This window comes from Ascaphus truei, chromosome 4 (assembly GCF_040206685.1).
Source record: "Ascaphus truei isolate aAscTru1 chromosome 4, aAscTru1.hap1, whole genome shotgun sequence".
In the NCBI taxonomy this organism is placed as follows: domain Eukaryota; kingdom Metazoa; phylum Chordata; class Amphibia; order Anura; family Ascaphidae; genus Ascaphus; species Ascaphus truei.
In genome coordinates, this window is record NC_134486.1 from 126,827,059 (window position 1) to 126,849,405 (window position 22,347).

At 40.1% G+C, this 22,347-nt stretch overlaps 1 protein-coding gene across 1 annotated transcript in view; it reads left to right on the top strand.

Annotated features, from left to right (window-relative positions):
* MTHFD1L (methylenetetrahydrofolate dehydrogenase (NADP+ dependent) 1 like) overlaps window positions 1–22,347 on the top strand; it is a 336,871-nt gene that overhangs the window by 116,421 nt on the left and 198,103 nt on the right. The window contains exons 16-19 of the mRNA XM_075596571.1: window positions 8,710–8,812; window positions 9,508–9,584; window positions 12,208–12,348; window positions 17,164–17,232. Coding sequence (XP_075452686.1) covers window positions 8,710–8,812; window positions 9,508–9,584; window positions 12,208–12,348; window positions 17,164–17,232 — 390 coding nt within the window. The remainder of the gene's footprint in view (window positions 1–8,709; window positions 8,813–9,507; window positions 9,585–12,207; window positions 12,349–17,163; window positions 17,233–22,347) is intronic.

The window sequence follows — 22,347 nt, forward strand, 5'->3', positions numbered from 1 at the left end:
TGTTACGGTGATGGAAGCAGTGTGGGTGAAGTGCAGGCATGGCAGGGGGGATTAAGTGCACCAGCGGGTGAGTGAGGGACGGGTTAAGGGTCCCATAGTGTGGGTGGGGAAGGGGTTACATGCCCCAGGGGGAGGGAAATGGAGTGCTTAACTAAAGGAAAGTGAGGAGAGACGTTCCTACTTTTTCCTGCTGCTTTTTCACATTCTGCCTGAGGCTCCTCCCCCTCCACCTGAGTCCTCATTCAGAAGCCAAGAGGGAAGGATGAGAGACTCGGGGAGAGAGAGGCAGAGACACAGCCCAGCGGCAGCTTCAAAGCTGTGACCACCGACATCCCGTAATATTGTGATAACAGGTAATCTCGCATATCGACACTCCAGGAGATTGTTATCGCGGTATTACTAAATTCCAGTATATCGCCCAACCCTACTTGTGAGCACATTCACATGTCTCAGACAGGCCTGGAACCCTGCTTTTCACCATTATCTCTTGGCATACAGTGCTTCCACTGCAGCCAGGGATTCTGGGAAATGACATGCAAATGAGCATACAGTGTCACCTTTTACTTCTCATCCATTTTAACAGGAAGCCTTATAATCTTATGCTTGACATATTACACAGCTTTCCAGCACAGCCGGGGTTTCTTAAACTAAGCAAAAGTATAAAACCTTCTGTACGCCTCCATATTCACAGTCAAAGAAGCTGGTTGTGTGTAGCGAGAAAAAGAGGTTTTAACACAACCAAAGAGATCATGAAGAAACACCAGTTGCTGTATTATTTTGATGTAATTATTTATTGGTTCCTGTAGCTCGCCTCTGCCCCAGTGTCACCTATGTATATTTATATCGTCTGTTGCTGGTGCCTCAAAATATACAATGTTTTGTAATGGATAGGCAGAAATTATTATTTTATCATTTCAGCATTTACACTTTTAAGATGTGAAAACCTCACATTATGAACAATTCATATATGTGAGGTTCTTCATGTACTATATCACTTGTGAGCACATTCGCATGTCTCAGACAGGTCTGCAACCCTGCTTTTCACCATTATCTCCTAGCAAACAATGCTTCCCCTGCAGCTAGGGATTCTGGGAAATGGCATGCAAATAAGCACAAAGTGTGTCAGTTTTTGCTTCAAATCAATTTTAACATGGATGCCTTATACAGTAAGCCTGCCTTATTACACCACTTTTCAGCACAGCCTGGGTTAAGTGCATAGCCAGTAAACCTATCCACAGACAGATGTTTTTCAACCTTTTGGGTCTCATCAGTGTGAGGGTTGGTTATACTGGCTATGCAATGTGAAGCTGGAATAGGTTTCAACCACAGATTATATCAATTATGGTGGGTAAAAAAAACGATCAAATACGATTTTCATACATACTTCATTTTTTTTTTTTTGTGAATTTAGTAAAAATGTCACAAATGTTAGGTTCTCATGACCACACTGAGTATAACTGAATCTTTTTATTAACTTTATTTTAAGATGTTTACTTAGTTTATCAAAACCGTTCTATAAAATAAGTGATGTAATTTCTGTTTAAAACATTTTTTTTTTTTTAACGTCCGAATGCAGATTTAAGGAACTTGTAGACATACATATTAATATTCCTCTGGGTGTAATCTCCTACCCAACTATTAGGGGGGGGGGGGGAAGAAGAAGCTTTTTGGAACATAATTTACTCATATTACGGCTCTTATGACACTTACACAGTAAACTAAGTTTGAAGTAATATCTTGAAAAAAATATATATATATACACACACACACACACACACACACACACACACAAGAAAGATTCTCTTAAAGGAGCACACGGGTATACCAATTGAAGTGTAAACAGAATTTATTAATGAACCATAATAAAGGAATCCGAAATTGTAAAATGGAGGGGGACTCCTAACCATATCCTATAATAGACATGCAAGTGCTGTAGGACTAAAGCTATAGCTCTGCTGGTAGTAACCACATGAGGCAATGACATGGAGCCAAACACAGAGGGCAATGACTATGAATGATAGTAAGACCTACAGTATGAGGCACGTAAGCCTAAAGGAAAGTCAATTGTAGCAAAACAAATAACTACACGCAGCTACTGTATACTGTTGCAAAGAATGACATCCATACAGAAACATTATTGTGTATAAAGACACAAAGGATAATCCTCCGTAAGTGACAAGTCTGACATAGACGCTGAGTCACTAATCCAAATAATGTTCACAAGTGAAAATGCTGCAGTTAAATGTGAGTTAATAGTCTAAAGTCCATCTGTAGTAAGCACAGTCAAGCTCATGACATGAACACTTGCATTCTTGTGTCCAAAAAAGATACGCAGAAAAAATATTTATAGTCCGTAATACTTCACCACTGTTGGAATAGCTATATATATATGAGCACACATTTGCATGTCATTTCCCAGAATCCCTTGCTGCAGTGGAAGTGCTGTGAGCTGGGCGATAATGGTGAAAGACCATATCATATACAGTATATATGGCAAGGAAAATAATCCTACACCCACAGGCTGTTGTGAGTGTGTGGTATTTCTATATTGTACGAATATATAACTGCACCTTGATAAAGCACTTTGGCGCAAAACGCGTTGGTGGTTCTTTTTGTTCCTCCGTTTTTGCCTATGACCAAATAAATATGTTTATAGTAGTCGCTCTATCATTTATGTGGCGGTGTGCCGCTTTTCTTCATTTTTTCTATATTGTACAAAACATTTTATAGACCTCTTTCTCTGAGAGTATGCATTTAATCTACATTCATGTAGGACATGGCATGATGCAACGTTCTAATTCAGAATATAACGGAGGATTGAAGTGTAGTTTTGGTGTATTCTTATCATAATATACAGTAACCCACATGCTGTATCACACCAGAGGGAATATTGAAGCCCAGTACATCTGTTACATGATGCAGTAGTATTGCTGAAATACAGCACATTACATTTCAGACTTTCTCAGACTGAGGTAATTTTACTGCTACACAACCGTTAAACCTAATGTTGGCAAGAAAAAGCAGCATTTCTCTGGAAAAATAGAAAGGTGACGTGTGCTCATTTGCATGCCATCAACCAGAATCCTTGGCTGCAATGGAAGCAATGTATGGTTTCAGACCTGTCGGAGACATGTGAATGTGCTCAAAAGTGCTATTTTTATTTCCAGGATATACTGTATTTGCAAAGATGTAATTGTTACAGCTAGCTTCTCCATTGTATTTTGTAGCCACTGGGTGGCAATGAGTGTCCACATAGCTGTGTTTTTTGGACATAGTATTCGTGGGACACTGCCTTGTCAAACAATTGGCAATTAATTTACTCCAGAACAAGAAAAGTTAAATATTTTTGGTTTTAATTAACTTTGTACAATGAAAAAAGTATGCACACAGCGCACCAGTGATTTGCATAATTTAAATGATTTTAATGAGATCTCAATGGATCTATCAGGTTAAAATACCAGCTAAAATTCAGTATAAGTACTGAGTGACATAGAGTAATTAAATAAATCACCAGATGTGATGATGACAATACCTAAATACAAACAGAATAATAACCCATAAAGTGATTAACTGTAGGCATATAAGAAACAGTATGAGCATATAAAGTGCATACACACGTGCAATGTAAATACAAAGGAATTTCACCTAAAGTGAAACAACTACAAAATACATATAAGATAGCACAGATACTATAAAGTGCAATAAAGACAAGAAAAAATGCAAGTGAAGTGCATTAAAAGTGCAAAGACATTGATACAGAGTGTCTACCTAATAAAGTGACCACAATGAACAAGACAAAAGACACCCAAAAATATATCAATGAAAACTGATGTAACCATGAAAATAGAATAAAAGAAGAGGGCCACAGAGGGCGAGGACAATACTAACCACGAAGTGGCTGGCGGGACGCCGAGGGAGCTGCTGTAAAAACAGTCCGGACTGCAGCTTCTCCGCGACAGGGTAGAATCACCGCTGGAACTTCCTGGTAGCTGTCCTCGGCCAAAGGGCAAGCGCGCTGAGACAGCCGCACGTGACCACGACGCGTTTCGTAACAACGTACTTCATCAGGTGCATCACGTGAGGCACTGTCCGCGCGCGTTATAAACCTCCTTCAGCCAATGGCGGCTGTATATGCTAATTAGTAAACGGAGGAGATGGGGAAGGGGGTGGGGAGGAGGGGAAGTGAAGGAAGGCAAAATTATGTTAGCTGGCAAGCGACAAAGCTGTGAGGCTGTCACAGAATCCACAATCCCATAGTGGGTAAAGTGCTTGCCATATAACTCTGATATATTGTTTACTTGGCACAATAAATATGGCACAATTTTCAATGATATATACATCAGCTGATCCCAAAATGTGCAATTCAACTGAATATAAAGTACACAAACGTCAAAATCAAAATAAACATAAAAACCTTGGTGTATATATACACATGTAAGACTTTAGTTTTAATCCACATACATAATATAATATTAAATATTTAAGAAAACATAAAATAAATGCAATGAAACTACTGTAAAGCTAACAAGCATACTTCTAGGACGGATTGAATGAGTCAAAAAGTTACTATAAATACCTGAGATAACTTATCCGTATTCGTAATTATCAGCCATTACCTTAAAAAGAGAGTTAGTTCTATCAATTCATTAAAGCCACTGGATTGTTTAGACCCAAATGTGTAAATCCAAAATTGTTCGCGTTATGACAGTAAGTAATGACAGCTCCCTATTCCCTTGTCTAACTGAATAGGGAATGGATTCAGTTCCTCTAAAGGTTAGAGTACTTGCGTCACATTTGTGAATATCTTTGAAGTGACTTAGCAAGGGTGTAAGTGGTTGACCTTTTTCTATTAATTTCGGGATATTTCTTTATATTTCTTAAGTGCTCAAGTATACGAAGTTTGAGTACCGTTTTGGTCTCACCAATGTATTGTTAGCCACATTCGCATAGTAATAAATATATAACATGCAGAGGAAGGCAATTAATAAAATTCTTTACAGGATATTTCTTCTGAGTAACTGTAGGTGTGACTTCTTTGTCCGTCCTCATATGGTTGCATGCTTTGCACCTGCCACACTTATGGTTGCCTATTATTCCCAATCTAGACCGAATAGTGTTTGGTCCTTTCTGATGACTTTTTAATAAGCTGGGTGCTAATACCCTCTTTAGATTTTGTTCTCTCCGAAATACGATATCAGCTTTGGGTTTAGTAAGGAAACCTAAGATGGGATCAAGATTGGAAGATACTCAATGTTTACATAGGACTTTTCTTATATTGTGTAATAAACATCATCGGTACATCCTTAGATGTATTTACGTTTGTATCGCTCCCTTCTTTGCTCGATACATTACTCATTCTATCTCGTCTCCCATTTGCTTTAGATCGATACTTTAACAAAGAAGTTTGTTCCACTTTTTTTTGCTTTACTTAATGATTCATCAATGAGCACTCAGTTATAGTCCATTTTGAGAAATCTATCTTTTAAGAAAAGTAAAATATTTTTAATTTGTGCTGTTACGTTTTAATCTCAAAAATTGATTAAAAGGAATATTCTTAACCCATTTGTCATTGTGACAGCTGGTTTGGTGGAGATAAGAATTGACATTCGTCTCGTTTAAATGTGTTTTTGTTTGAACTTTCTCATTTTCAGTAAAGACTTCCAAATCCAAAAATTGGACACTGGTAATGCTATTTATACCACTAAATTTCAGATTAAACTGATTCAGTGCCAAGACAAAATCAAGATAGGTTGCCTCGCTGCCATCCCAGATGATGAAAATATCTATGTACCTCCACAGTTTAAGCTGTGGACGAGGCATACCAGTAACGTGCAAAATCTCCCAATGACCCATATAAAGATTGGCAAACGACGGCGCAAATGTAGTCCCCATCGCCGTGCCCAAAATCTGTAAATAATAAACAGAATCAAACAGAAAATTATTATGACCCACAATAAATTCAATAGACTCAATTATAAATGTGATCTGGGACAGTGGGATCTGTTGATTTGCATTTAAAGAAATGTCTGATGGCCTCACAGCCTTTTGAATGAGGGAATACTTGTATATACGTCCTGCACATCCAAAGTGGCAAGCCTGTATCCCTCCTTCCAAACAAAATTGTCCAATGTTTGCAACACTGCAGTGGTGTCCCTGAGATAAGAGGGAAGTGTCATAACCAAGGGTTGCATATAAAAATCCAAATAAACAGATAAATTGTACGTAAAATAATTTATACCAGAAATAATAGGCGGACCGGGAGGTGAAGTGAGGGGTTTATGAATTTTTGGAATGTGATAAAAAAAAAATAGGAACTGTCGAAGTGGCTATAAACAAAAATTCAAACCCCGATTTCGGCAAAATACCCTTATTTAATGCACCCTCCAAACGTCACCTAAGAATAACATTGAACGCCTTTGTGGGATCAGATTGTAACTTTTTATAAGAAGTCCCATCTGATAAAATGCGTTTGGCCTCTAAACAGTACTTATCAGTGTCTTGTAACTCTAAGCCTCTTCCTTTATCGGCTGACCGTATTGTAATGTCCAAGTTAGATCTAAGGGTCTTGATGCTCTTTTGCTCACTGGAGTTCAAATTGGAGGCAGGTCTATTGGGCTGACATTTCATAGTTTTTAAATTTCTAATTCAACCAATTTCCCGAAAAGCTCAACATATTACCCCCTTGAAAAATATGGATTTCTGTTTGGAACCAGTGTGTAAGTAGTTACTATTATTAATAAACTCGGGTTCACTTTCCTTAAGTAGGTCTTCAAGATTTTGTATATCTCCTAAATCCGTTGAATTAGTAGTGGGATCATTCTGACCAATTGTCAATGGGTCCGTAGTAATATTTATATTTTTCGATCCATTAAAGTGTCTATGCAAGGTACATTTTCTTATAATTTTTTGTAAATCTATATAGAGGTCAAATTCATTGGGTGCACATGTAGGTGAAAATGGTAATCCCCTTTACAATAACTCAAAGAGTGAATGGTCTATGCTCAATGATGAAAGATTAAAAATCCCATTTGCTATTAGTGTTTCTGGCTCTGGGTTCCCCCTTTTGGTGCGGGGCTTTCCCCCCCTCTCTTACCTCTTCGTAAAAGGATCTTTTTCATATCAGAGGTAGAGACAATAAGGTCGAGGGACGGTTCTCCAAATCCCAACTTCTTTGTTTTTTTTTTTTAACTCTGCCTTTGGAAAAAAAATGAGCCAGGTCAGTATCACTCTCACTACTCACATCATAAATCATATGAAATCTGTTGCCTAATTCAAGCAGATTGTGTTGAAATGGCAATTGTTCAGCACTACAGTACATTAGAAAAGATATGTATATAATTATATCTACAGAACATAAAGGGGCAAATGTATCAACACAAGGAACATTATGGTTTGGGTCGGCTCTCCACTTGTTGCTCTTGCTAGTGAAATACTGTATATAAAAGGCCAGTTCATGAAGTTTATTACATCTGCTGCAGATTAAGCAGAGAGGGTTACGTTATGTCACCTTAGACATGGGAGATTTCCTTGTGCAAATAATAAGGAAAACAAGGGGGCAATTAAGGATCGTCATTTGATTCCTCCCATATATAATGTGTGTCGGGTAACTAGTCCTGTTTGCAATCTTCAAATTGCAACTTGGGACACTAGAATTGGAGCACATACTGTATAGACAGGAGATGAAAATTGCTCTACTTGTGCAATGCTTGCTCCAAAATGGCCTTGATGCACCTCTTCCCATACTACCCGAGCAAACAGACATTGATAGGACTGCTTTGTGGGCTTTGCTTCGTACGTATTCAGTTTGCATTGCATTTATATTTCATTGTGTTCACTTTCAAGGGCTGGGGGCCCAAGATACAGTGACTTTAACCTTTTGTCCTCCAGCAACCATAAGTGAGATTGGCCTTTCTTTTCAGACTGAGATTTTGATTGCAGATGTTTAGACTGATTGCTGCTGCTCCAAATGTTACAGATTTGAGCAAAGTGGGCAAACGAGGATGTCAAATGTTTTAGGTTTCTCTCATGGGCCCTTGTTCAATATGCTTTAAAGCCGCTTCCCAGTGACGGGACCCGCTCCATGCAAATCAACTGGTCTACACTATCATCCAGGACGGGGAATCAGCTTCAGAGCATAATGAATAAGAGCCGGAGGCTCAAAAGTTCTAATGTGTAGTTACATATTGAGCTACTTTTAGTTGGGCTTTGAGCTTAAAATTTTACTTGGATTAATTAAGTTTAAAAAAAAAAAAAGTGGCTTTGGCAAAAAATCAATGTCTAAGCAACTTCAGCTCCAGCTCAACTGTGTATACAGATGTAGCAAGACTTTCTGTTTTCTGGACCGTGACTGCTTCGGTGCTGGAGGGTTATTGCTGCGGGGGTCTGATCTAGAAACATTAACCCTCCCCAGCGCAGCAGTACTACATCCAGAGCCGCGGCTGCGCTATATTCCGGAGCCGCGGCTATAAGATTCTTCTGCCGCGACTCTGGAGACCTTAAGTCACGCTACATCTGTAGATCATTTTCTGTATTGACGACCAAAAGTTGAATCAATTACATTTCTAGGTTAACTGAATGAGCTGGATGTATGCAACAAAATGGGCCTGCACTGCAGAAAGTGACCTTAAATGGAATAATTATATTTCTTTTTACTGGTTTGTTATCAACGTTTGCTCATCGTTCAAACTTCATCTTGTTTCCTTCATTCAGAGACTGGGGATAAACCAGACTGATCCCAGGGCATTAACAACAGAAGAGATCAGTACATTTGTGCGTCTTGACATTGACCCCGCTACAATAACCTGGCAAAGAGGTGAGTCCGTTATACTGAGGGGAATATTTAATGTACATGAGGTTAAAGCAAGGTGTGCAGCATTAGGCTGCGGTCCCAGTGCCTTCTACAGCGCACGCCTTGCGTGTGCGGACAAACACCACCCCTCAATGGGGCTGGGCCCAGTGTGCACCTTCACGCGGAATGTGCAGCCGCGCTGTACGACAAGTTTTCACAAAGACATTCAAATTTAATTAAAAATTTGCGGCGGAGGGGTGGCCACGCCCCCGCAGGCGGTTCAGCCAATGAGGGCGAACCAGCCGCGTGAGGTCATGGCAGCGCCCCTTGGAACTCCCAGGCACGCCCACCGTCGCAATCTCCGGCATCTTCTCGCAGATCGCGGTGAAGCGCTGTGCACGCGCCGCAACCCCCCCCCCCCCACCCCCACCCGCCACTGTGCTACAGTGCACACTGGGACCGCGGCCTTAATATGCAAGAGCAAATGCATTGTAATGTATCCCCACATAGCGGTTATAACCACCATTGTAACACACATCACACGCAAAACACAATTGTTTATGGTCCATGTTTCTGTTCTCGATTGGACCATTTTAACAGTGATTGATTGTTCCTTTCGCACAAGTTTTTTTTTGGATAAGGGTGCACACTGCATACAGTATAATGGGTGGATATGTGGTATGTGTTGGTGACTTTTTGGCTTTTCTCCTGTTTGATAGTGGTGGACACAAATGACAGATTCCTTCGAAAGATCACAATTGGACAAGCAAATACAGAAAAGGGGTTTGTCCGACAGGTATGCCAATGCCTTCCGAGATCTGTTTAACCTGTTCAGCCCCAAACGCCTGATCCACGTTTGAGTAGAAGGGTCAGAGAAATATGCTGAGATTACAGGCCTTTAAAACTAGAAGGATGACTGCTTGATCAGAGCGTGGCCATTTATTGTGCTTTGTAATTGAAAGTAATGGTTCCGACGTCTTGAAATAGATTTGTTTACTTTTGCCTTCGCTGGCCCCACCCCCCATGGGTCAAGTGACTGGACTATTGCTAAGAAGTTATTCACAAATATTCTATAGTACCCAGGAATGGCCTTAGTTTAGATAATTGCCTTGACTTTGGCCAAGATGCGATAGCCTTCAACTTCAAGGAGTCTGTGGCATTTCCTTTGTCGGAGAAAATATGCCCCACGTACAGTAGGACAGAAGTTCTGCAGAACTGACATTAATCTGGGGACAGCTTAATTTCACATTCACTCAATCGTTCAAATACCTTGATCATGCGGGTCTCGTGTTCTAAAGTTTTCCCGAAGACGATAATGTCATATAGGTACAATACTACAGACTGATCCAAACCACCGTGAATGACTGGAAAGAGTATAGTTACGCAAGGTAGGGCCCTGTAGGTCACATACACTTGGATGTCACATACACTTCCTTTGCAATGCGGGCGGCAGACCTCGGGCTCAGATGACTTTTTTCCACATGATATATTGATTTACTTGCATGCAATAATTTTGTTGTCAAGCTACTAAAGAAAGCAGAGGAAGAAATACAGTCCCTAAAGCATGGTCTTATTGTAATTGAATTTCTTGCTCTTTGTCCCTTGTTGGTGACTACACTTTGATTTTACACAGATGCCGATGTTTATGGATCGCGAAACTCTTGCAAATAAATGCTCTGCCCACATCACTATGAATATGTATTCCAAGAGCATTTTATGAGTAAAACTGCAAATATTGCTACAAATACAGGAAATACAGGAATAATGTGTGTGTGTGCATATCTCTATCTCTCTCTGTCTCTCTTTTTTTCTGTACTCCCGAAATCTATTTTGCCATGAAGGTTTATTCTGTTTGTGCCTATAAGGCCGTGATTATACCAAAAGCAGCCAGCGACGGTGCGCTGCGCTCAAAAACAAGTCGCAAGAAGGCAATTAAAATGTACATACCGCGCGCGACGCCTTGAGCTGCAGGACGGCAGGCAGAAGAACAGACTTGAGAATTTGTTCTCGGCAGGCGACGGCCGTGTCACGTGAGCGGTTCAGCCAATGAGGACGAACCGCTCATGGCCACGCCTCCCTGTCTCCTCCGGCGTCCTCCTGACTTCAGTTCACATGCCGCTTTGCCGGGTCACACCGGTGACGTCACCAGACCGCACTCCCAGCCGGAGCCTAAGCTGTCTTTAAAGCAGAAGTGGTCATAATAGAAGGGGAGAAGGAGTGGCTCAGTGAGTAAAGACACTGACTGGCACTGAGAGTTTGAAGCAGGGGAGCCTGGTTCAATACCCGCTGTCTGCTCCTTGTGACCTTGGGCAAGTCACTTTATGTCCCTGTGCCTCAGGCACCAAAAAAAACATAGATTGTAAGCTCCACGGGGCAGGGACTGTGCCTGCAAAATGTCTCTGTAAAGCGCAACGTAAAACTAGCAGCGCTATACAAGAACATGCTATTATTATTATTATTATCACAGTTCATGTTGTTGTCAACCAGGTATAGTTCAGTTTCATGGTTCATAGACTTTGTTTGCTGTGACCTTTTTGTCTGTGGCCTTGCTGTGGATAAAAGACTTCTATTCAGCTTTTGGGACATGGCTATGGGAACAGGAAATGTGTATTGGTTAAATATTGTTCAGAAATCTACTGTACAATGTGTTATAGGAGCACAATAAATGCAATTAGGTAGTTATATCTGCTGGCCAAACAATGTTCTGGGAAGATAGTGTCTAAAGAAAAACCTTTTGCTGATCATTGTTTGACTAAAAATGCTACAATTAATACAATGTCCTTTTCAGCTTCTGCAGTTGCAGTGGCACGTTGCCCTGGTAATCTTGCTTTGTTAAATATTGACAAACACACAGATACCCAGTAAGCTCATTTAAGCCCTAAAAGTTACCACCAAATATATATATATATATATATATATATATGTATATAAATGTCAAAATGGAATGCTAATGGGCATGGCAATATATACTACAAACAAACACAAAAAGAGCCCAGTGCTACATCCAATGGCAAAAATACACAGTGAAATACCTATATATCTCTTGAATAAAAGGGTAATTTAGTTTAACACTTTGGCCAAAGCATTGTAAGCCTGTGAGCCTCTCCAAGGCATGACTATAATCCACAGGTCCTAACACTGATTACAATTCTTAATAACCTGTACAATATTAGGAAGAATGATCATAAATGTAGTTCTCCTTTTTGACATTTATATACATATATATATTTTGTGGTAACTTTTGGGGCTTAAATGAGCTTACTGGGTATCTGTGTGTTTGTTAACTTTGTCCAGCTGGTCTCGGCTGATTTGGAGGTTGGCCCCTCCCTCCCAGGTTTAAAGCTCGTCCCATCCCACTTTCCATATGCATTATGTAAAAAAAGCATGATTATATCAAATAAAAAATGTCTCTCTCTTAGGCCCAGTACGACATTGCTGTTGCAAGTGAAATTATGGCCATCCTGGCTCTGACTGTGAGCTTAGCCGACATGAAGGACAGACTGGGGAAGATGGTGGTAGCCAATGACAAAAAAGGACAGCCGGTGACAGCAGAAGATTTGGTAGGTGCTCACCTATAGTTAATGACATTTCCCCCAAAGCTTGCAATGTACAGTAATATAGTTTGCCTTTTTTTTTTTACATTTTATACATTTATTTATTTTCTTTCTAACTATTCTCCTAGATTTTTATATGGTGGTTTTCATCGGTTTTACAATATATCTCTATTTTATTTTTCTTCTGGCTTCTCCTGTGCTGCTTGTATGGTCACATTCAAGTGTTTGTGTATTCGAGGGAAACCGGATGGTAAAAATGCACATTGTGCAAGTCTTTGTATATTCAAAGGATGTTCGGCTCTCGTGCAAGACTATTGACTCTGAAATAGTCACGTAGATGAAAACGATATATAATAGAAATCGAGAGGTTTTGGCCACAAGTGCACCACCGGAGATACCTGGCCCCCACAATATATATTTTTCAATCCTCTGCCTGATTCTGATTCCTTTATAAACACGGAATGTTTGGTTCAATTGGGAGCGGAATTCCTTCAATCAAATCTTGACTGGCAGCTGCCACCTTGTTGTATCAATTAGGTTAACTGGATATGACAGATTAGGGCTGCATTGAGCATTTGAAATATTACCGAAATATGTCGCTGTTTGTTTAATAAATCTTGCTCTTTGGTTACATGCGTAGGATTTCCTTTCTCTAAAGTTAACAAAAGAACCATATGTATTTCATAAAAAGCCTTGGCCATTTTTATTTTCTTTAATATTTATCTCTCCAATCACGTCGGTTATTATGATTCCAGTGTTGAGGGTGTGGAGTCCTTTTCGTCTCGACTCCATCCAAATGTATTGTAATTGACGGTCGCATAGCAGAGGAGATAAAGAACTGTAAATAAACTGCATGAAGATGGCCAAAGAAATGAATGAATAAATAAACAATGTATAATCATATATTTTCTGTGTTTTCCCTTGCAGCGCCTTCGTGACAATTTCCTTAGATGTGTCTTTAGTTCAAATAAACTCCAAAAGACAAGGCACCAACCCGTCAGAGGGGAATTTTTTTTTTATAGTTTAGTATGTCTGTGCTTTGATCTTAAAACCATTAATTCGTTTTTATATCCACATTGGGGAACACTGTAGGCTTGAAATCAAATGGTTATATGAGTTAATGTGCGTTTGATGATTGAAGCGCAGAAATACTACACTATATTACGTTCTCCTTGTTTTCTCCACAGGGTTTGCGTTTTATTCTTTTGGCGTTTATTTGCAAAGTGGATATACTGATGATGCAAACATAAGCTAGCATGAATAAAAAAAAACGCGTGAGTGCGCAAATTTGCATACAGATCGTTTTGGACTATTACCGTGCAGAAATAAAAGAATGACAGCAGAGCATGAACATGCTTGTTTAAAGGCTGCATCAACAAAAGTGTAAAGGCCCAATCCCATATACGTAGACACAACTCACCATTGCACTGATCAAAGTAAAAAATTAAATTAAAAAAAATAGTATTCCTCTGGAATTCATGCTGGTTACATTATTATTTTTCATGTTTATCTGTTTGGCAAATAATGGCATAATTTAATTTTAAATAAAAAAAATTATAACAAATGTACCTGTAATATAAACGACTTATCACGAAAAGACATTATGCAAAGGCTGTTTAAAAAAAACCCCATCTTTTTCTGTGGGAATATTTTAAAATACTTGACCATTAAATCACTAAATAAGTTGTGTTCAAAAATCGCTTCTATTCTTAGCCGAATGAAGTAAAAAGGTAAGAGCAGAAATACCTGATTGTTAGACCTGTAGGCCGCCATCACAAAGGCTTGTTAAAAGATGAAATCAACATTTTTCTCAATGGACCAACCAGGACTGCGCATTGAATGCAGAACTCTTGCCATTTTGGCCACTCCCTTTTCCTCAGTAGGACCCAGAGCTGAACTGTTCTGTTCAGCTCCGTGGCTCCGGAGATCACCACTGCAAAAGCCATAGTGCAGGAGTGGCCAACTCCAATCCTCAAGGGCCACCAACAGGTTAGGTTTTCAGCACATCCCTGCTTCAGCACAGGTGACTCAGTCAATGACTGAGCTACTGATTGAGCCAAATGTGCTGAAGCAGGGATATCAGAAAAACCTAATCTGTTGGTGGCCCTTGAGGACTGGAGTTGGCCACCCCTGCCATTGGGCCTGCCCAATATTACACAGAACTAATTAAAAAATGCACTTCCAACATTAAACTACTATTTCCTCAGCAATTTTTAATGTTGAGCTCCAGCACCCCCTCGCCCCCCACTCTTTTACCAATATATTTACTGGTGAAGCTACCGGAGTCTCTGTCCCTCCAGGGGAAGAGAATTACCATAGCCCCATTATTTTAAGCTCCTGGGATCCCCCAAGTTCCAAAGATAATTGCGGGGGAAGTTACCGGAATGGCGTCCTCATTTCTCCCAGTGATTTTAACAGGCCGTACCACAATGAGCCACAAAGGATAGCAAGATTTTGGTGGCCATTTTGTCTTCTCTGCACTAGCAGAGACGTTGGTAATTTCACCGGTAAGTATCTTGTGAACCAAGAAAAAAAACATGATTCAGCAGTTCCCATGATGTAAGACAGGGGGGGAGGGGGGGCAAGCACTATGGCCGTGCATCAGTGATAGATGTGTAAGGAGAACAGACAATCTCATAGGTTTTAGTAGTCAACTAAAAGTAAGGTAGAAATGGTACCTTTCATAGACAACCTCCCTGAGGAAAGGGACAATTGTGGTCGTAAAAGCTTGCACTTTTTTTTTTTTTACCACGAGTTAGCTATTAAAGATATAATTTGTTCATTCCTTTTACTTTCTTTTCAACCGATTATGGAAAACATCCATTTCCATAGGAAACTGCTCCCTGCCATTTTAAAAGTGCGCAACGTTCACTTGATGAGGTCAGTGCAGTTTATGTAAGGAAAAGTTGCCCTATGCCTCAATTGCAGCTGGTGTTACTGAAAAGTCTGACTTTCATCAGTTACATGCCATTCATTAAATATAAATATTTTCTTGGTAAAAAAAGAAAAGGCGCACCTGTCATCTTAAATATATATATATATATATATATATATATATATATATATATATATACACACATTTTTTTTCTTTTTGCTGTGTATTAAGTTTTTGGTAGGGGATAGCATGCATATACATGCTTTATCATGTGGTTTTCTCGGTCTAAAATCAAACTCTGCAGTCGTTCACAAACGTACTGTATTGAGAGTTCCATGGCCAGCTAAGTTCTCCAGAACTGGCAATGTAGTGTTATTCCCAGATAGAATTTTCACTGCTAATTCTTGACTCCTTTCAAATTCATGCAATCATGCCATCCAACCCAGGACTCGCAACTGTAGATATTTAATAATGTATTTTTATAGAACAACAATTTACTTGTGCTTTATACAGTAAAATTAGCACAATGGCGGCTAATCTGTCAAGGAACGTTAGTCCTCCTTTGCCAGGATCAACTAACCTCCAACACTGGTTATAGTACCGCGATCCAGCATTACTTTGAATGGTCGTTAACGTGGGATTGTGCGCAATAACCTGTAATAGATTAGTGAATCTCTCACTTAGAAGTATCTTCATACTTTGTCTCAAAGTATGTGTAAAAAATCTGTTTATCATGTCTTTTACCTTGTATGCAGTATGCTTGTGATTAGAGCAGGGGCGCGCAAACTTTTTTTGCAGCGCCCCCCCTGTCTGCTCTTCTCCGTTCTGAGCCCCCCCTTCTTACCTCGCGCAGCGTCATTTGACGCGTGTGACGTCACATGCCCCCACAACGTAATTTGATGCCGCGTTGCCGTGGACACGAGTGACGCCGGCAGAGTCCAGGTAAGTTTTAGAGTTGCAGGGGCCTCACGCGATCCCCCCGGCATTTCATTTAAATGCCTCGGGGAAGAGAGCGGAGCCTCTGCAACTGACCACCCCCCCCCCCCCCAGACAAATCCAGCGCCCCCCACTTTGCGCACCGCTGGATTGAGTATTGCAGTTTCGCCAACATACAGTACTTCATTGGATCTCAGGCAATTTCAAGCAATAGTGACACCCACCTGGTCAATGGACCATTGAGCAGGAGATGGGCACAGGCTTGGGGTCCTGATGTACTGTACATTGCTTTCTTTAGCCTGTATAGCCAGCCCTCTTCACATCCCAGGTCTGGAACAACAAGTCTTTATGATCACCCCTGTCAATGACCCTGGGTGGTTAATGGTTATAGGTGGAGATGTCTTACTGTATATGCCTATCAGCAAAATCTGGACATGTTTTTTCCCCCCACTTTTGTATGGGTCAGTGTCAGCTGAGCTGTCATAATATTTTCTAAATAACAATTGAATCAAAACAGCTGTAACACATAAGCTGCATGCCCCTTTGGCACTGACTAGGTTAACCATCTGCGTGCCATTGTATTGCGCTAGGTGTGGTACAAGAGCTGGTATTACATCAGCGGGATCAGGTTTAGAGCATTGTGGTCACTCCAGTAGCGATCACATGACCCGGAGTGAGAATTTTTGGGTTCCACCAGACGTTCTGGCACTGGAAGGGTCAGGGAGGATTCCATTCTTAGATTTTGTTGAAGCCAATTTCATGTGTAGCAAGGGTTGTTGCACTTGCTCAGAACCATAGAATATCATTCAGTGGTGGTGATAACACAGAATGTCAAAGAATATCCCACCAAAATGTGTCAGCTGGTGCAGACACCCCTCCTACATCTCCACATTGTTAAATTGTTTGGAAGCTACATTGTCTTGCCCCTATAGCTAGGACCTTTTATCTGAAGTAAGATGGCCTACTGCAGGACATAACGGTGATCATTTTTACACGACTTTTTTTTTCAGGGCGTAACCGGCGCTTTGGCGGTGCTGATGAAGGATGCGATCAAACCAACTTTAATGCAGACATTAGAGGTAAGTTAAACGCATGCAAAACAAACTCGTGGGACAGTTCGTAAATGTTCTCGCAGCAAAAAGTTGATTTTTAAACCATTATTATTTGTTGTGTGAATTGATCAGCAGTTGAGGGCGTTTGAAACTGACCTTTGCTTGTTTTTTTATTTCATTTATAGTTTATATTCTTCTGCATTTTAGTATTGACATTTAACTAGTCTTTTTACACTCAGCTCCTCAACCCCTTGAGAAAATATTTTCTTATTAAAGTGTATTTTCTTTGCATACTATGTTTGTTACCCTGTTCCCCAAATGTGCCTCAAATATTCCCCTTGTGAAAATACATTACAGTATTGTGAATTGTAGTATTGTTTATGCTAAAAGATCTAATTACATCGAAAGGGAATGTTTGTGTTACATTTAGTCAAACTCATTATGATGGAACGATTTATGAATGCAATTGTACTGTAAATGTCAAATGTTGTAGTTGGTGCTTTCAATTCTTAATCCATATTATAGAAACTCTAATGAACACAAGTATAGACCAAGCTAATGGAGTGACTCAGAAGTTGATCATATAATTAGTGATATCTCGTAGGGATGTGGGTTACAAAACACTGGCACTTCCCATAAGTGCCTTAGATGAACATACTGTAACTAGCAACTTGTTATGCTGATATCATGGAAAGTGCATTGTGTTTCCTAGTTTTATAATGTACTGTACGCAATTCTTGACATTGCCTAATTGGGAATTACACAGACAAGAAGTGGTGGAGAGGGAGGTGAAGTGGTTCCTCCAAAATTATTGCAGTTGGCATGTCATGTAATAATCCAATTGTGTGAACAAAATGGTGTCAGTGAGTGGGTCCTGCAGTTCTCTTATCTAATCAAGATCTAAACATTGTCCTTGTGTGAGGTTTTGAAAGAATGTAAAATATGTAGAATAGTCATTCGTGGAACATATGGTGGATTGTGGTTTTGGCAGAAAAATGCAAATCATTCATAGATCATTAACTTTGTTGTATAGTAGATATTTCTTGTGCCATAGTCTGTGATTACTTTTTACAGGAATTATTTGTGTGTTTTTTTTGTTTTTTTAATTATTTATTTTTTTGGAAGAGAGATTTATGTACCTAAGAAATGTACAAAAGCTGTTTGCAACATCCTGTAGCATGTTGAAGAATGAGTGCAACAGTTTGATTCTATTTGTACTAAAAAACAATGTACAAGCATTATCATTCAACTGTGTAATATATTGTGACAACGTATGGGTAGTTTACCAGTGGCACAGGCTTCAGTTGCATTTGATCCATCTTTATCTGTAAGGTTAGTTGATGTAATCCTCAGAGGATCTCCCAACAAGCAGAAGAGTTTGTTTAAACCCAGTGACACAGATAGTCCCTATCACTTGATACATTCCCCATGTCCTTTAACATGATCCATGGTTAGTTTCCTATCTTCCTGCTTTTGTTACACGGTTTTGTTCCTGGAACCATTACATAGCCATGAGCGAGGACAGAGTATGGGAATTGTCCCAAGTTTGAGGGATCCCAATCTCCCTGCTCCTTTCCCTCCCTTAACACGACCTTTATGAAAGGATAACTTATGTTTTCACAGATGGTGAACGCAGGAGACTGCAATAAGACCGGCCTAGCTTGCTGATGATTAGCTATTTGAGAAGCATTAATGTCCAATAACATTGTAGATTAAGAAGCTGTGGTAACATGACGTAGCATGAAAGCAAACTACTTGTAGTGAGCAGAAAATATTTAGTGTTCCTACTGTGTTGAAAGCGATAAAACATTCAGTGAAGGAAGAGCTGTGCAGTGTGTTACAGTGAGTCCGTAAACTAGTTTGTGTAAGGAAAGGATGTACAGAACTATAGATGCTGTCTGTTTTCCGTCTAACCCAACAAGTCTTGCATACTTCTCATTGCATTGTTTCATTAATAGATTTGTTTCCAGTCCCACCCTTTTTTTGTTTTCTCTGGTGCGCAGAATCTATTCATTGTAAAGGTACCTGACAAAGAACATGTAGCCTTAGGTGTTGTAAGCTAGATGTATCTGCCCCCTCGTTCAGTTTAGTTAGGGCAAAACTGTTCCATACATTCTGTCAGTGAAATAGGAGGCAAACATTTGCTTCAAAGTGCAGGTCTCCTCTAAGACACAGATACAAAGTAGAGCTCTACTCATAAATTCATAATGCAATTCTCCATTTAACAAGAACAATGGAAAGACAACGTTTCAGGTCCCATATGGATCTTTCATCAGGGCTCTACTTTCTATCACTGTGTTAGAGGAGACCTGCACTTTGAAGAAATGGTTTGTCTGTGTTGTGTTGGCTGCACATGCAGGATTCTCCTCGCCTGCGGCTGTTTCCCCGCACTTTGGAATAGCAAAGCAGCAAGGCCACTTACGTAGTCACTTTTTGGTTGCGTGATTGTGACCGAATAATTGCACTGTAGGATAACCTTTCAACAAGAGCAAAGTGACCGCTTTCCTCCCACCAAATCGGACATAAAGACCTTTAAAGCTGCAGTTCAAGCTCCCTTTTTTTGTTATAGTTTTTTTTTTACTTCAATAGTTTCATGTGGGCAATCTCTACTTACCTAAAGAACTGCATAGCTGCCGGTCAATTCGTTCTCCATCTATTGATCGGCGAAGTTTGGCGACATCTTTAGATCTGGGGAATGTAAATGGTTGCGATAGGAACAAACATGCGTGTTAAAATAGAATACAAGAAAATTGGTCTTTCAAAGTTGTTTTTTTTTTAAAACAGAAAATGCTAAAAGTATTTTTTCTTACTACAGAACTGATTTATTAAAAAAACACACATGCAGGATATTGCCTGAACTGCAGCTTTAAGGTTATAGACTTTGCCGACTACCAATTCACTCCTTCCTTTTAGGTCTGACCTACTACAGATCAATATTTGTATTTGATCTCTGGGAGAGATGTCGCTGTCAAGTGTAGGGGATATGAAAAGTGATCTCATCTTTGTTCTCTTGGGTGTTATTGCCCTTGCAAGCTGCTTAACTCCATTTTCCCCATGGATTTTTTCCTGTTGACTTTCTGGAGTGTGCACTTCCTTTTCTTCTTTTTTATCAGAAAGCATCGGTTTAGCCGCTTTATTTAGGACTTGTGGTTTTCATCACATTGGTAATCTTTGTATGACGTTCGGGCAGATTTGGCAACTTCTAAATGAACATCGGAATTTTTTCAAAGGAATACAATGTGCATCGTTCGGTGCGCACTAATAATCATAACTTGAAGCTGTTTATTTAACCTTCACTATTTGATTAATTGGTTAGCACAGCGGTGCGCATACTGGGGGGGCGTGGGACTTTCTAAGGGGGCGCGCAGTTGCAGAGCCCCCGCGCTTTTCCCCCAGGCTTGTAAATTAAATGCCGGGGGAGGGGCGAGACCTCTGCAACTACACATACCTGCTCTCAGCCAACTCTTCCTTGACGCGTCACCATGACAATGTGGCGTCAAATGGCAACGCGTCACATGACGTCGTGACGTCGTATGACGCGTGGAGCCCGAGAGCAGGTAAGGATGGGGGGCTTAGGCAAGGGGGAGCGGAGACAGGGGGGGCGCGAACTTAAAAGTTTGCGCACCCCTGGGTTAGCACACACACTCATGTATCTGGCAACCTTTCAAAGCCACTTCTTGTCCTCTTAAAGCTGCAGTTCAGTCAATATCCTGCATGTGTGTTTTTTTTAATAAATCAATTCTGTAGTAAGAAAAAATACTTTTAGCATTTTCTGTTTTTAAAAAAACAACTTTGAAAGACCAATTTTCTTGTATTCTATTTTAACAAGCATTTGCCAAGGCACTGCCCCTTCATGTCCTGTCACAAGCCCTGGCACACCTCTTTGTCAACCCTGCCCTCCCTCTAGCACATGTCAGTGCAGGAGTGCTCATGAATATTCATGAGCTTCCACTGACAGACAGAAGCAGAATATAAACAAATCCCAGCTTTTAATATGTCACCAAATTTCGCCTATCAATACATGGAGAACGAATTGACCTGCAGCTATACAGTTCTTTAGGTAATTAGAGATTGCACACATGAAACTATTGAAGTAAAAAAATAAATGAAAAAAAAAAGACTGAACTGCAGCTTTAATTAGGACAGACAAAACCTGGGATGCATCAGATGGGAAGACGAAACTGAAGTATCCCCCGTTCCACATAAAACACATGCTGTTTAGTGCTGCTACTACTTGGACATTCATGGAAGCATGCCAAACGTTACTCCAACAGGTTTTTACCATTAAGCGGTCAATTTATCAAAGTCTCCAGCTGCAAAACTGAAACAAAAGTGTAGTACAAAACAGAGCCAAATTTATCAAGGAAAAGCACTGGAATGGGATTTTTTTCCCTTGCATAAATCTAGTGCGATTTATTTGCACCACATTTGCTCCACTGTTGCCGCTGGCAGACCTCCAAATCTTTAGTTCTGGAAAAGCATGCTTTTCAGTGATCTCCCACCGGGTATGCCTTCTGGGACAGTGTATCCAATAGCTAAACGTGAAAAGCAAAGCTGCTTGTAGGGGGGGTGGGGAGTTCAAAGTCTGTAATCCAACGTTGAAGTTCTGTTAAGTGTCTTTGCCGCTTGTATGGAAAATCTTGCACCAAATTTGCATAATGTCAGTACAACTTATACGGACCGTTGAGTTCTGTGTTGAAAAACGGCAACACGGCTACTTTATTTTGCTTTATCATCCTATTTTCCCAGCAAATAATCTGGAATACATACATTCTAATACTTGCCTAGCTATTACCTATTAAAAATGTAACCTTGCCATACGTTCAGTTTGGCCCTACAGTGTGTGTGTTCTTTTAGTGACCATGTTTGGAGCAGAAAAGAAAAAACCTGCCACCACAGCAATAAAAATGTCAAAATGATTGTATAAGACAATCTTAAATCTTTACCACGTTTCACAAACTTTTTGTTTCATTCTACTAGAGAAGAACTTAGGGTGCTTTAGTCTAGTTATAGTCATTGGATGTCTCATATGCCATACTCTTTAGTGTAGGGGGTGGTTGGCACATTTTAAACTGGGGTGGAAAGCCTACGCCACTAGCCCAAGTATCAAGCAACCCACACACACACACACGTTCTTACCAG